At 40.3% G+C, this 14,155-nt stretch overlaps 1 protein-coding gene across 3 annotated transcripts in view; it reads right to left on the bottom strand.

The window, feature by feature from the left end:
* The window catches only part of RALGAPA1 (Ral GTPase activating protein catalytic subunit alpha 1), a 127,405-nt gene extending 114,442 nt beyond the window's left edge, over positions 1-12,963 (bottom strand). For 2 of the 3 annotated variants that reach the window (XM_034062203.1, XM_034062204.1), the window contains exon 1: positions 12,667-12,963. In XM_034062203.1, coding sequence (XP_033918094.1) covers positions 12,667-12,772 — 106 coding nt within the window. In that variant the 5' untranslated portion in view covers positions 12,773-12,963. The remainder of the gene's footprint in view (positions 1-12,666) is intronic. The other variant, XM_034062202.1, reaches the window with a different exon arrangement.
* Positions 12,964-14,155: the final 1,192 nt, after the last annotated feature.

The following is a 14,155-nucleotide window of genomic DNA, read 5'->3' as shown; positions in this document are numbered from 1 at the left end:
GTAAGTGCCTAGTGAATTTTAAAACAGGAAGCAGCATTTTCTTGCAGTGTCATTGTTTGCAAAACCCAGTCATGAACCAGGATTCCATCAGGACTAGCACTGTACAGCTGGATGGTAACTGCTAATTTAATAGAAATAAAGCTAATGATGCTGCCAAAACTCTACAACAGAAAGACCATCACTATCCTCAACTGTAATTACTAGACACAACCAAGTTTACTTCAGAAAGTGGGAGAAGGATGGTAAGCAAGGACCACATTTACTCTGTAGGGAAAGAGGTTGGGAGGAAGCAAACAGCAGCACTGGACTCCCACTACTGCCTCATTACTCCCTCCACGCTCCAACAAGCACTTCCGTTTCCCATCTGGCCCAGCTGCCAGCACCCCTTTGATCGTCTGTCTCAGGAGATCTGAACCTGGGACCTAAGGGACACCCTGAGATGGAAACATCATCATAAGCGTAGAGAGATGTGCTTTCTTGCATAGCCTAGGAAGGTTTTTCAGACTCTCTTCCCACAACCCCCTAGATGTTTTTGTGCAAATTCTCAGTTCAAGAAATACATAACTCATCAATTTTAAATTAATAATTTTAAACAATCAATTCTTTCAAGCCTTAGTACACACTGAACCAAAAGACACTTCCTGTCCTGTTATTTGACTAAGGCTAGAGAAACACTTCTTAGAATTACACCAACCTTCATCATCTCACATTGCTGGACATACAACTGGTACAGTATAAAGCATAGAAACAATCAATTGAAAGTATGGCCAAAAGTATGGTTTATTGTCATTTCTGTTTTACTGTGGAGCTCTAGAAGACTTTCAATTCCATTTTACCACAAATCTTGCTATAAAAGTTTCCAATATATGTTAAATTTTCACAGTATCACGGCATTCTGCTAATGTCTTGCATAACTAGTGTAGTGATGCTAGAGTGCTCTTGAGTAAGACAGTAAGTACAGCATTAACAGCTAAGATCAACTCTTGAAGTAAGGCAGTGTAGCTAGCAGTAAACTTTGTGGTCTAGAGTGGTGTGGCATAACCATCTACAGGATTGCAAAACTGGAGGCTTTGCAGAAATTGCTACAGCAGTAACAGATGAGCAGCTGAACTGCTCAAGTTTACAGTGAAATATTGAAGCAAGGACAACAAAAAACAATGCCACTTCATGCAAACTAGACCATTACTTTCAGGCGGTCAGGACAAGTGCACAAGAAAGAACTATGACCAGAACACAGGCGCAACCATTATCACCACTTCCACTCATGGGCAAAACCCTAAGCGAGTTCTAGACCATGGACAAGAAAATACAGCAGGAAGCAAATCAGAAAGTTTTGAGATTGAAGGATTAAAGGGATAAAGAAAGTGACGATAGAGGCTTCCAGGAGAAAGGAGGGTGGCAGAAGATAATAATTTAGTCCATATATTTGACTACTTTATTGGAATTGCACGTGGAAAGCAGTGGAATGGTTCATTGGACGCAAAGGAGCAGAAAACACTAGTTCCAAATACTACAGGGATGGGAAACAGTTAAACAGAACCTCTACCCATCAATACACAGGAATACTGCATTTTTGCAGGCACATTAAATGTTTTGTTTCCTGGAACAGGCCCTCATTCTGTTCCCAGACATAGGTCAACTCTGAAACAAACAAACAAAATACCCAAACCAAATGCACTCTTTGAAGACTCAATCTCCACACAACAGTAAATTTTGGAGACACTATTCTTAGGTTCTTCAGGTGACAAACTAAAGGCTTGTCTACATAACCAGCTGAACAGTGACTCGGATTTTACCACATAATTACTGTGTGACTCTTGCATACATACAACGGGCTCTGCGGTAAAGCGTTCTGCCTTTCTCACCTCAGGAAAGGCTCAAAGGAGCATTGCTAGGCTTGTACTATTACCATCAATACCCAATTAACACTAAAAGCACACTTTTAACTTCAGAAAACTGCTATAGCTTGGATAAGAAGAATGACAGTAAAATTTCCTTGACCTTGCAACTTTTCTATCAAGTGTATTTCACCCTGATTTCTTCTTAAGATCACACCTAGCAGCATAATCAAAACCAAGTTTTTGGAATTCAAACCAAACAGTTAACAACTGAGTTTGTGCAATAAATTCTATCTCTTCAGATGAAAGAAAATAAAACCACAACATTTCAATGGGAATTTCGTCCTGTCATTACTTGAAAATAACACTTAAAAACTCCAGGAAACAAAACCCAAACAAACAAAAAAACCCCAACAAACAAGAAATCCCACACAAACTATTTCTACTAATACTGAAAACCAACTTTCCTTCTGAGGGAGTAAAAACACACTTGTGTATCTGGTAGGTTTGCCACCTACAGCAAAAAGTAGCATCTGTTCATCATTGAAGGACACTTATGGTGATTCGGGTCCAGAAATTTGGAACCCTGCGTTGGTTAAGAAATTCAGAACACATTAGGTATACCCTGGACCAAGAATTACGGCAAGAAGGTTGAAAGAAAAAGCAGATACAGCACAGAAATAACAAGACAGACTTTAGAATAGTTTAATCTGGCAATAAGCTACTCCGGCCACCTTCGTACATCATTCCATTTCACAGCTACTGCTATGCTGAATACAAACCACAGGACTAACACATGAGTGGAGAGTCTACTGCTCTCATTGATTATTTTAACATTAAAACTTCCAGCTATATGCTGCTGTAATAGCTTTCTTCATTAATGAAAGATCCAATTTTTTTCCCCAATTGAAAACTGGCTCTTAAAACACTCAGTTCACCTTTGTCCTCACAATCAGCTAAAGATACAGCTCTTAAATTCTCTCATTTTAAACCATTTTCTCTAACATTAAGTCATCGCCTCTTCTCTGTGCTCTCCCAAAGTTATCATGAACACTACACACAGAGGTAAAAATCATTTCCCGTGCAAGAAGCATATGCATATCCGTTTCAAACAGCCCTGAACTGGAAATTTGCAGGAAGTTGCTTGTCTGTTTTAGCTACTTAATCTTTAGTGCTCTTTTAAGAACAGAGAGACATATCCTTGCTTTTACATTAAGTGGGATTACACTTTCCCCCCTAATGCAAGAGTGCTTTTTGCTTTTTTTTTTTTTAATTTTAAACAAAAGAACTTTGTATTCTCCTACTACAGAGTCATGTAACTAACACAAACTAATGTATTCCTCCTGTTCTCCATACTTATGCCCAGAATGGGAGGAAGACAAGATTTCAAAACAGATCAGGCATCATATAAAATAGTTAGAAAGGTTTCTCAGAATGGGAGAGAGAAAAATTGAACATCACTGTAATCCAACAATGAAAAAATAAGGCTTCTACTGTACAAAGCACAGTTTTAGTACATTGAAATTCATATTTATGTCATCTGTCAAGGCCAGGTTGGACAGAGCCTTGGGCAACATGGTCTAGTTTTAGGTGACCCTGCCCATGGCAGAGGCATTGGAACTAGATGATACTAAGGTCCTTTCCAACCCAAACCATACTACTATCCTATGATTTCCAGCATCATTTATGGAAGCTGTTTGCTAAGCAAATGCAATTCTCTTTATGCTTCAGAAAAGCAGGAAACATGGATCTTTGCTGATTTTTCCTTAATAACTTTTGTACCAATGTTTGAGTTAAAAGTCTGATCTCTGCATTAACTCTGTGTGTTCAGTAGTGTCTTTTGACTTTTTTCCAAGGAGAAAGTTATATTTAAGCACACAAAACCATTGTACAGCTTCTCTGTCCTTTTCTTTCTACCATAAAACTTTCACAAAAGTAGTTTCAATTTTTTCCTATGTTCAACATTAAGAAGGTAAGTTACCTTTTTTGGTCTAAGTTTTAGCAGTCACATTCATCTTACGGATTTCTGTTCTATTCTGATGCACAAAACACACAACCAAACTAAAAATGGAAGACTACTTATCTAAGCTCTTTGTATGACCTTCATTTCAAGAGCATTCAAGTAGCGAATAACTGGAATTCGTATTTCCATTAAACCACTGAAATTTGTAAGTTCCACTGTTCCCTACCTTACAGACTGGAACTGCAGCAAAGGAGGACTAAAGAAAAAATAAAAGCAGCAATCAAACAAAAAAAGCTCTCTACCTCTTTACCAACTTCTGCGCTTTCACATGACTGCACTTTTAGGAACTTGCTTTCCTACATTTTCAAGTGGCCAACTCTTTTCTTAGGATCTCTTTGAAGGTTAATTCTTCAAAACTTTCTGAAAGGTTCCATTCTTCTCAAGTGTCTCAGAAAGCAATTAAAAACTTAAGTGCCCACAATGATCATTTTAGGAAGGGAAGATTCTAGGCCAATTTTTTCTTACAGAATTTTTTTTCTGCCACAAAACTCCAGTGACAGTAAACCCAAGCTCCAATGCTTTTATTGTGATTCAATTAGCAGCACATCATTTTAAGCAGCAATAACAAGCACTGACAAGAGTATTTCCATAAGCATGTAACCATAGTACACATTAGAAGAAGGATACTATTTACATACCACATCATAGTTAGAATTACAACGAAAGAGCACCACCTCGGAGAGCTTAAAAAATTGTCAGATGTAAAACATGAACCAGAAAAAGCCACACAGATCATTACCCATAAGGGATCAGCTGAACCAGATTCTGTAAAGCTTACAAGTTCCCTCATTCAACACTCCAATCCTCCATAGGAAGAGGATCTCAAGTTGCAAGTTACAATTTTAACTTATATACAGTTAGTCTTCCCTGTGTGTTTTTCTCCCTACATATTACTTTACAAATTATTATAAACTAATCCACAACATCTGTTACATATTTATAATGAGTTGAGTTAGAAAGGGCAATGCATCTATGCTGTTTAGATGATTACCTGCTGTATGAAATTAAAACATTATAAAGCAGGTACTTGTACTTTCTGCAAAGGACTGAACTTTAAAGGTAAGCAATCAAAATTCTGAAATTAAAACACACCTCCCCCTCCCCACTCTTAGATATCGATTAACTTTTCTGAAGAGAACATTAGCATTCACCAGTTCACGTGAAGCGTGACAGAAATTTACTACAGCATTCAAAAGAATAGTTAACATCATTACAAAGTTGTAGTTAATTTTACAGTCTTAAGCATTTCAGAATTTCATACAATGTTTATACATAAAATTTTAACAGCACAGAGTATAAAAAAAAAACAACAAAAAAAACCATTATGCTGTCTCATTAGAGACTTACTGGCTTTTATGTCAGTTTCCCTCACCCTTTCCCAAAAATACCAGTGACAACTGCAGCAAACAATGGCTGGAAGATGGCCAGATTTCTAGGTCTATTTCTGTAAAGCAGGGGCCCACTACAGACAGAAGCGTTCAACATCAATTCTCATAACAAACTGGTGCCATTAGAGAGCAAGAACTTCCTAAGTGTACTCAATTTCAGCTAACACAATCAAAATGGCCAACAGAACTTACTAATTCTCAATTCTCCAAGCTGAAACAAACAAAAAAACAAACCCAACAAAAACAAAATGGCTGCTTTGCAACAAAACAGCAGAGAGGTTCAGTTACATTCAGACAGCTGGATTTGCCATAGTTAACAGACTGTCAAAGTGAGAAAGACCCAATGACAACAAACCAGAACACTTTAAATGGTAAGCTACAAATGCAAATCTATTAAACAAGGGCTTCACATTAGCTCTTACTGTTCCAGATCACTAACAGCTATTTAGCAAAAACAATTTTTCTTTTTTAAAAAGGTAGTTGTCAAAATATTCTTGAGGTTTTTGGTACTGAAAAGTAAACACACTTCAAGACATGTTTTATTGGACTTCTATTATACATCAGACATGTTTGAACTCCCAATCACCACCATCTTTTAGATACAAACATGCAAAGGGGAGAAGGGAAATTCTGAACAAATAAGCAGGTTTACAGCACCAATGAGTATCATCTACACACAATCTGTTACAAATTACCAGCACTCTGTAGGAATGAACAGAAGCAACTAACATCTCTCCAAACTAATTCTTTCAGGTTGCTTGCAGACTGCAGTCTATGCTAATAAACTTATAAGAAACACTTCCATAACAGCTCCCCCATGTTCCAGAACTTTAGCTTTTTTCTAAATTCAAACAGTTCTGTAGTAACATACTTATTTTCATACGGACTGCCATCAGCTAAACTCCTTTCCTTCACATCCAAGAGCTCAGAGCCTGAGACTTTGATCCAACTCCAGCCCTTACCCTGGCAGGCCAGCAGCACTGGCCGCTGCTGCTCTCTGCAAGTCAAGTGTAACTTTAGCAAAAATCCAAAAGCAAAGAAATTCTTCCCCTGTGCTCCTGGCTAAAATGGAACAGAATGAATTTGGGGCTAAGTCAAAACAGAACATCCAAGTATAATTTTTTTAAATGGCATATAATCCATGGCCAAATCCATGAATTACAGCAGCGACATGTCCTCTGCCATTAGAATTACCAGGAAAAGAAAAAGTAAAAAAATGTACAAGTCTTGCCAAAAATAATACAGCTTTACACATCCACAGAAACTTCTGGAATGGGTATCTCCAAAGAAAATTCCAGGCAACTAGCTTTGCTATAGGTTCTCACCTCTCACTTTCATGACCATAACACACTTTTCATTTATTATAGTATATAAGCAGTATTATAATGAATGATTACCGTGGTTTAAGCACAGCTGGTAACTCAGAACCATGCAAACACTTGCTCACTCCCTCTTTTACCCCCCCCCCCCAGTGGGATGGGGAGGATAACTGAAAGAATGTAAACTCCACAGGTTGAGATAAGAACAGTCCAGTAATCAAAGTATAATATAAAACTAATAATAATAATAATGATAAGGGAAATAACAAGGAGAGAGCATATAAAACTAAAAAAAAAATGGGAAATAAACAACACAATACAATTTCTCACAGCCTGCCAACCAATACCTAGCCCAACCAGAGCAGCAATCAGTCCCTCCCATCCAACTCCCCCCAGTTTATATATTGGTATGACATGCTGTGGTATGGAATACCCCTTTGGCTAGTTTGGGTCAGGGGTCCTGTCTCTGCTTCCTCCTGGCTTCTTGTTCCTCTCCTCACTGGCAGAGCATGAGAGACTAAAAGGTCCTTGATCAAAGTGCTGCTCAACAACCACCAAAACATTGGTGTATTACCTGCACTGTTCTCAGACTGAAGGCAAACACTGCACCAGCTACTAGGAAGGAGAAAAAATAACTTACAGCTGAAACCAAGACAGTGATGCTGATGATGTGAAACACCAATGAATGCCATCCAGCTGAAGCATTAGGGCTGACTGCCAGTGAAATAGATTTCTTAAATTAAAATCCCTTCAGACAAATGCAATCTCTGTTTAAGTAACTTGTTTAATACTAAATATATATATATAAATGGATGTTCAATGCAGCCTGTTTCATTATGTCTAGAATAGCTTGATTTTCTCTTTCAGAGAGTGCTCACATGATCTGTCAAACACTAACCACCCACCAAGAAAAAAACAAAATCATTAAAATAAATCCCACACTTCAAATACTCTGTCCTTTTAGCATTACATTTTACAAACATTCTCCCCATGGTTCCAGAGATAAAAGTGGTGTATTTTTAAGATAAATAATAAAAGTTTATGAAAACCAATATATTCTTTTTTTCCTTTAATCTGCATTAACAGATTACAAGCCTGTAACTCCTACTTTGAAACAACATGAAGGAAAGAAAAACAATTCTTAAGAATTCAGCCCTTAAAGTCAATCTTAAACCAAGTATACTCATTAGAATTGCTTGCACACAGCAGGATTACAGTTACTAAATATTTAAGTTTAGCTTTTTTAATATATATATCTACAAATTCTGACTGAAACTACAGATTCAACAGGTAGCAGCAACATATTCGATATCAAACCTAGAACAAAACAAGAAGTCAATATTATTAAGGTACAACATTACAAAAGGGTCACATATCTAGCTGCCTTATTTACAGAGTTCTCAAAGCAACTGCTTTAACACAAGGACAAATCCAGCATGATTTGATGCCTGCAGGATTACTAGAACAAACTTTTATAAGCTACCATTTTAAAACCGTAGAATTTTAGTTTGATGTTGAAGTCTGATTAAACAATGCAACACTGATTATAAGAACAATGTAATATTTTTTCCATGTTATTTACTCAAGAATCCCAAAAATTGCAACTAGCTGCTAATTCACTGGGAATTGCTAAAACATATTCTTCTGGAAAATTACAGGCTTCGTTCAACAGGTAATATCTAATTCCATAAAATACAGTGTGTGCCTCCACTTCCATCTGACAGAAAAGTCCCAGTGATAACACCTGCACTCACTGCAGCCAGCATCCTTTCTTATAGCACAAGAGCCCTACTTCTGACAACGCTGTGCCACTGCTATACAGACTGCAAGGGAATCCCATTCAATGTGGCTGCTCAAGGTTAACATGCTGTAATCACTGCAGCAGCTCATAGTAAACAAAAATGTTACAGCCTTTCCAGCACATAGAAAAAAAAGACAGAACATTCTGATAAAAAAAACAAACAAAAACAAAACAAAAACAAATAAAACCCAAATCACATACTGACCAAGATAGCATTAGGGAACTGTATGAGACATCCCAGACCTAATAAGGAGGGGTGAAAGGAAAAAAAGAGAAAAAAAGGCAGTGGGGGGGATGGGGAGGGAGGGGAGAATAGGGGGTGATGCTGTCTGGGGGTGTAAACTGTTCCCTATGGAAGAAATTAATCATCACAGAATCAGAATAGTTTGGGTTGGAAGGGGCCTTAAAGACCATCTTGTTCCAACCCCACTGCCATGGGTAGGGATGCCTCCCACTAGACCTGGTTGCTCAATGTCCTGTCCAACCTAGCAACACTGCCAGGTATGGGGCATCCCACAACTTCTCTGAGCAACCTGTGCCAGTGTCTCACCACCATCCTAGTGAAGAATTTTTTCCCAATATTCCTCAGAAGTACCAGATTTCTTAAAGCAGATAGTTCTAGCTGTTTCAAGACAAATATTGCACCAGGAAAACAATGAAAAGGAGATTACTTTCATTCACAGAGTTCTATGTCCCAGGATACGAGACATCAATCTCTTCCATTTTTCTTACAATTTCTTACAACAATATTTATTACTATTTCGAGGTTTCTTAAAGGCTTTAGCCTCTATTAAAACAAACTTATGCCTGTGACATGCATAAATTGGTCATGTATTATATTTACATTAACAAATAATTTAGTCAATTCATTAATTAGTTACTTGAATTTCACTAGATTTTCCTTGGTTCCTGAATTATGAAAAAAGCTGAATAAAACCATACTGAAACAGAGCAGAGAACCAGCTGCAGATGGGACACAAATGAAGTGGCAAAGAACAGTTATCTACCAGGGTTTCACCAAAAAGAAAAAAAAAAAAAAAACAAACCAAAACTAAACAAGCAAACAAAACCAAACCCAACAAACAAAGCAACAAATACATTTCCCCCCCTGTGTCTACAACTCATTGTCTAGCACTCAGGAGCTTCCCAAGCCAAGAATCTTTACTGTAACTTTAAATTTGGTGGCTCTTAGCAAATTTTTTCCTATTTTTTTTCCACATATGTTCACATATTTTTTCCCTACCTGCCCTACAGAAAAGGATTCCAAAGCTCCCAATGTCTTTTCACATTAAAGTCTTTCTTTCATTTAAGTCATTCCCATCTCCAAATCCTCCATACACTGACTACAGCAATAAGACTACTAAAATGGCCATGGTGTTGGGTGTAATGGTACAGCACTGTTCTATAAAGACCACAAATTTTTCTGTATTTCTTATGCAGACTGATTTGCATTTTTTACTAAAGTTAAACTGAGTTGTCACTGAGAAGATACTTTTTCGTGAAGTGATACAATTCACCACATTCTAAGTTATCTTGTAAAATGCATTTTAATAATTCCATATAATGTACACTAATTTCTTTAAAAATATATGCAACTTGCCTTTGTGCTGTCCTTTCACTTACCTTCATACTAGATTCTCTGGAATTGTTCAGTTTTTTCTAGTCTTTACTAAAAACCACATTACACTATCTTAAATATTTTTAGATGATGCCTAACCTGCACCATTACCTTCAGTATCCAACTGTCAGTATTTTACTGTAATGATTTTTTTTTTTATTTCTCCTGTCTGGTTAATAGGCAATCACCAGTCTATAATTCACAAGCATTCACCTGTTTTCATAACTATTCATTATTTTAGCTTACTGGAGAACTGCTGCTTTGGATGCAACTAGAAAACAAACTAGTACTCCCTTTTCCTCGCCTAAAGTGTTAACCATGAATCCAAGGCCACACTTCAGTTTATCATTGCTGAAACAGAGACTAAAAAGTACAGAGGGAAAAAAAAAGAAAAATCAACTCTGTTCTAATACACCTTGCAGGCCTATTGTAAGGATTTTAAGTTAGGAACAAAAGAAAATTCTCTCCTTCTCTTGGATGTGAAACAGCAGAGAATTCTCTTCTGGATAGTCTTTTAGTCTCCAATATGCAGGGTCTAAGAGCAATAAACAAGACAAGCTGGTTTTCATCCAAAAAGATGATGAACAGAGCTAAACTGAAATGCCCTCCCTTCTCCCCTCAGTCTGCTGGCAATAGCTATCGTGGCTCCCCTGAGCATATGGAAGCATTACAATTACTATGCTGGGGGAGTTGTCACTGAAGAAACAAAGATACGCAGCACTATGCTGCTCAAGCTGTAGGATAGTGCCTGCATGTGAAGCCACCTGATCACAGAAGATAGATTTCAAATAAACTGCTATATAGCTTCCTTGAACTACTGTAAGAATACTTAAGAGAAATATCCTAGTCCCCCTCTCAAAGACCTTGGTTTTGTACCTCGTGCATTTAAAAATATCTGCATAATACCAAAATCTTGTAGATGCACTCAAGACAGACAAGCCAAATTATGCTGTTGCACCCTTCCCTACTTATACTGTATTCTCCCAACCTTGGAGAAAGGGTATGTGGGAACTGCCTTACAACAGGCAAGATACACGCATGTGCAGGGCAGAAGAGGGAATGGCTATCACATGAAAACATGCCCCAGCAGATTTATTCTGTCCTACAGCCACTAAGCAGAAACCTTAGATAAGAATGTCTGTTTGACACAGCACTCACAGCTTGCATCTTAAAGAATGCACACAAGTATTAACAAAGATGAAGGAAAATCTTGTAAATAAAAGACCAGCAAGAGGAATATCAAACTTAGAAAAGACTGGATCAAAATCACAGACTGGCTTGCAGACAAAAACAAAACTAGGAATATTCAACATACTTTAGCTTGGAAACCTAAATTCAGAGAGGTATTTAGTTTCTTCCTCATGTTCTTTCCTCTTAAGTTTCAGCTGTTGAAACAGCTAAAAATAAATGTAAATCCACACAAAGCAAGCCACAACTGGCTCAGCACAGCTAGTTAAGATGACTGGCAACATTCTGAGTGAGGCAAGAAGTTACATCCCACTACTAGAGCATCTTGAATAGCAAGCTACCCAACTATTCTCCGTTTCAGAAGTCTAAGTAATTATTATGTTGCAGAAAATAAGACATGCAGCAGCAGATGCTGCCATACAGGAACACCTGTTCCTTTAAACATGAATACAAAAGAAAAACGGGAGCAACAACAATTTGCCTTTGAAAAGAAAGAATCCAGCTTTGGAGAAAAGGACAAGGTACTTAAATACCTCCAGACTGCAGGCAGAACCCAAAACAATCCATTCAGTACTCTGTACTAAATCCAGAATGCCTTTGCCTTTGACCAAGCCCTGCTCATATGCTGATAAAGTTTTAGAAGGAACACGCACTGACAAAACTCAAGGGCCCAAAAGACACTCCAGAGCAAACTTCTTTTTTCAACGACAGCTTGATAACAATAACTTAGATTTTCGCAAACATTTGCAACTAACAGCTATTGTGGAATAGTTAACTTTGAAGGTTTTCTTTCATGCTGTTTTTTCATTACGCAATTATTTCATATAATCACAATTTCTAATTCACTGGTCAGGCTAAATGTGTGTGTTCCCTCCTTGACCAGCTGGCAAAACAAAACTGTTCTTAGACTAACTGTATGAAATCTCATCTACATCTACTCTAGTGAGCACCTGTTGTAGCTCTTACCTTGAAAACATACACAAACGTAAGCTCTTACTGTAAGCATTTAGAGGAAATTGATTAGGGAGTCACAAACACTACTAATGCTCAACAGCCACTTCTGTTCAAGCGTACTGACTTAGCAGCATATACGTAGGCAAAAAGAATAATTCGCTGGGAAAGCACGCCAGCTTTTCAGCTCTATCCACAGCTGGCAGATGAGCTCCACCTTCAAATTCAGTGTCAATGTGCGCGTCTCAGTGCAACAGCGGGGAGCATCAGAGGCCTCCCCCGCTGAGCCCTCCGGCTCCTGCGGCCCCCGGCACACAGCTGAAGCCTCACAACTGCCACCGCCCCACGATGCCCGGCCGCCGGGTGTGGTCCCTCGCCGGAGCAAAGCCCTGAGCCCGCCTCCCGCCCCGGCGCCGAGCCGGTCCCTCCAAGTCGCAGGTCTTTCCTGCGGCAGGACTCGGGGCCGGCAGCCGCACGGCCCCAAGGCCGCGGCCCCCTGACCCGCTCGATCTGTCCCTCCCTCCCTCCCGGGCGTCTCACCGATGAGGACGCGCAGGTGCTTGAGGCGGGTGAGCGGGTCCTTGCGGGTGTCCAGCACCTTCTGCGTGGATTTCCGCACGTCCCCGTGCGGCTTCTTGGAGAACATCCCGCCGGGCCCGGGTCTGGCCCCGGCGCCGCGCTCCAGAGGCGAGCAGCGCCCTCCGGATCCGCCCGCTCCGAGGCAGCGCCGCCTCCTCCTGCCTCCGACTGAGATGCGGCGGGGCGCGGCGCGAAGCCAACTCGCCGCTGGCCCGGGGGGGGCCGAGCCTGGGCTCCCCCTTCCTCTTTCCCCGCTCTCCTCTCTCTGCTTCACGACAGCCGTCAGGTGCGACCCTAGGCGTCCCTATGGCAACCGCACCGTGACGTCACGGCCGGCGCGCCCCTGCGCACCTCCGAGGCGCGGCGCGCTGGGCTCCGCCAGTCTCCCTCCCGCCCGCCCCTGGGGCCGGGCGCTGGCGGAGCCCGCGGTACCCCTGCCCGGAGCGGGAGCGGGATGAGAAGCAGGGCGCGCAGGGGCTCTCCGCGGTACTGTGTGCGCAGCTCGGCAGCAGTGACTGGTGCAGGAACTGTACCTCAGTTGTTGCAAGTGAAATGTTTTCCCATTATACAGCTACTCTGGGCTATACAAAGGCACTGAAGTGTAGCGAAGTAAGGGGCGAACCCCGTGGGAAGTAAGGAAATAAAATCCAGTTGGGACCGTGTCCACCAAGGCAATGACTCCAAACCTTTACTCAATCCTCAGTTGTGTAACCAGCAATTATGTTTCTCATAGTTCCTCTTTACACACTGGTCCTCAGAGTGCTGCAACATCTTGCCCCCAGCTCCTGACCACAGTTGCTTCTTTCCAGCTTTGGTGCCTACGTCTTTGGATGCAGTGCTGGCATTGAGGCTGAACCATCAGGTATGGCTGGATCTAGCACAACAGTCTGGAGCATCCTCCTTCCTTGTGTGTGCTGTGGGATGGTCATGTCCATGGTGCTCCTGCAGCAAAACCAGAAACTGGCTCAAAAGCCCTCATTTATACAGGTCCCAGACATTACCTTGTCAGCAAGGCCCACAACAACAGCCAGGGAAATGCACAAGGTCCCACATAACCTCTGCAGCTGAGGGGCTGAATTAGTAATACTGAAAAAGCCCAAAATTCATCCTAAAAGCCTGGCATTGGTTTACAATCACCGACTTTATGAACTAGCCAATTCTTGGACTTTTCAACAGACATCTGTTGTATCATTTAAGATACATGAATTCCTGTGTCTCTTTGCTTGGATGTTTTAAAACAGTTCCTGGTGCTTGGCTTTGCACTGAGGAAACCTAAATTCCCTGAGCTGTCATTACAACAGCTGGAGTTTTTAATATTAGCAATATTTAACTATTTGAGATGTTCTAAAATTGTAAGAGTTGTCAACATTTACATGCCTGTTACATAAATAACATAGCCTGAGTATTTAAAGGCATGACCAATAACAGTTAATGTTATAAGCATAAGGGC

Source organism: Melopsittacus undulatus, chromosome 4 (assembly GCF_012275295.1).
Source record: "Melopsittacus undulatus isolate bMelUnd1 chromosome 4, bMelUnd1.mat.Z, whole genome shotgun sequence".
NCBI classification, from domain to species: domain Eukaryota; kingdom Metazoa; phylum Chordata; class Aves; order Psittaciformes; family Psittaculidae; genus Melopsittacus; species Melopsittacus undulatus.
Note: the sequence above shows the minus strand (reverse complement) of the source record. Positions and strands in the feature narration are given on the sequence as shown.